Source organism: Microtus ochrogaster, unplaced genomic scaffold (assembly GCF_000317375.1).
Source record: "Microtus ochrogaster isolate Prairie Vole_2 unplaced genomic scaffold, MicOch1.0 UNK5, whole genome shotgun sequence".
In the NCBI taxonomy this organism is placed as follows: Eukaryota; Metazoa; Chordata; class Mammalia; order Rodentia; family Cricetidae; genus Microtus; species Microtus ochrogaster.
In genome coordinates this window covers 9,188,825-9,190,793 of record NW_004949103.1, presented here as the reverse complement: position 1 = coordinate 9,190,793, position 1,969 = coordinate 9,188,825, and the positions used below count along the sequence as shown (strand labels likewise).

Sequence of the window (1,969 nt, the reverse complement as noted above, 5' to 3'; positions counted from 1 at the left end):
CTCTTCTGGCCTTCAGGCATACAGACAGAATATTGTATACATAATAAATAAATATTAAAAAAAAAGAATTGATTTGGGGGAGGGGCTCATTGGGCCCTACCCCTCCCTGAGGTTTTAAAAAAAAATAAGGGAAAATAAAAAGCAGAAGCTTTAGCCTCGTGCTGTAGCTGTGGTTAAGACGGCATGCAGTCGTGGGATGCCCTCCCTAGAATGTACAGTGCCTCTAAGCACCTCACTATTTAGAGCACAGTGGGCTCCTTCCAGGGCAAATCACATGTTCCTCCAGCAGAGGTAACAAGATTCCTGGCGGCTGTCTCATCTGGCCCTCAATAGTCCAGTCTCTTCATAGACTGGATGGGCTATAAGAACTGTCTTTTTACTTGGTATCTCTAACCCTTAATACAACACCAGGAATGCAGATTTATTGAGTTTATCAACTAGCTCACTAAACCTCAGAGAGATGTACAATTTTAAATTATACATCTGCTTTTTATCAACAAAGAAGCAGAAAATGCAGCATAAACTAAAACATTAGTTCTTGGTCATATCTGAGGTGGTTGTCCTTACCTTGTCTCTAGGAAGGGAGTGCCTGGAGAGGTTGATGAAGAGGTCGTAGTCAGAGGGAAGCACAGAGCAGGGGTCCTTGTCTAGCACCGCCTTGAAGGCCTCCCAGATGGCTGTGCAGTTTTGGTGCCTGTGCAAAAGTGCCAGTCAGAGAGGGAGGGGGAAAGGAGTGGGGGGAGGGGGAGAAGGATGGGAGGAGGGGGAGGGAAATGGGAGGCTGGGAGGAGGGGGAAATTTCTTTTTCTTTTCTTTTCTCAATAAAAAAAAGAAAAAAATAAATGGAAGAAAATTAAAAAAAAAAAGTGCCAGTCAGGACTGCGGAGACACTTCAGAAGGTAAGGCTCTTGTGGTGGGAGCATGGGCACCTGAACTCAACGACCCCAACCCCCACCCCCTCCTGTCCATGTGTGGTTGCCTGTACCTCTAACCCCAGCTTTGCATGAAGCAGAAACAGGAGGATGACCGGGGCTTGCTGTCTGCCAGGCTAGCTCTAGCTTTGGGACTAGACGCTGATAGAGTCAGAAAATTACAGAGCAGGACACCCAGTGTCCCCTCTGGCTTCTGTGTGGGCACAGGGAGCTCTCTCTCTCTCTCTCTCTCTCTCTCTCTCTCTCTCTCTCACACACACACACACACACACACACACACACACACAAACACACACTGCAAGTTACAAAGAGAAAACCCAAAGGGCACAACAATGCACTGTGAAGCATTTCCTCTCTGAGAGGAAAAGCAGAGTTCTCCAGTTCTAAGTAGTTTATATTTTTTTCCCAGGCTCACAGCATAGGAAGAAAAAGGCACAGAGGGAAGCATAGCTATAAACTGACAATTTCTTTCCTTTTCTTTTTTGTTTTGTGTTTTTGTTTGTTTGGTTCTGGGGGGGGGTTGTTGTTGCTGCTTTGTGTTTTTGAGACAGGGTTTCTCTGAGTAGCCTTGCCTATCCTAGAACTCACTCTGTAGACCAGGCTAGCCCTGAACTCAGAGCTCTGCCTGACTCTGCCTCCTGAGGGCTGGGATTAAAGGTAGAAGGTGACAATTTCAATAAACTGTGCAGCCTCTAGTTTTCAGGTGTGTGTGTGTGTGTGTGTGTGTGTGTGTGTGTGTGTGTGTTGTGGTTGTACTGGGCATGGATCAAGGGTCATGCTGTCAGGTGTTCTACCACTGAGCCACATCTCTTGCTTTTGTCTATTCTTTTAGACACAAGAGGGGTGCCCATTGTTCAGGTCCTTGAGGGTGGGTCTCTGGATCCAGGAGGCCAGGTCAAAAGGAAGACAGAAGTGCATGGAAGACAAGAGCTGGGAGTGGCTTCTTCTGCCTCAGCAGAAGGTCCTCCAGGGACTATTTTGCTCCTGGGGTACAAACCACCTTTCGAAATCACTTCCTACACAATGGTCTTTTTTTT

The 1,969-nt window shown here is 46.8% G+C and overlaps 1 protein-coding gene across 1 annotated transcript in view; it reads right to left on the bottom strand.

Annotated features, from left to right (window-relative positions):
- The window catches only part of Bst1 (bone marrow stromal cell antigen 1), a 14,798-nt gene that overhangs the window by 11,888 nt on the left and 941 nt on the right, over positions 1–1,969 (bottom strand). The window contains exon 2 of the mRNA XM_005365987.1: positions 568–694. Within this exon, the coding sequence (XP_005366044.1) occupies positions 568–694 (127 nt within the window). The remainder of the gene's footprint in view (positions 1–567; positions 695–1,969) is intronic.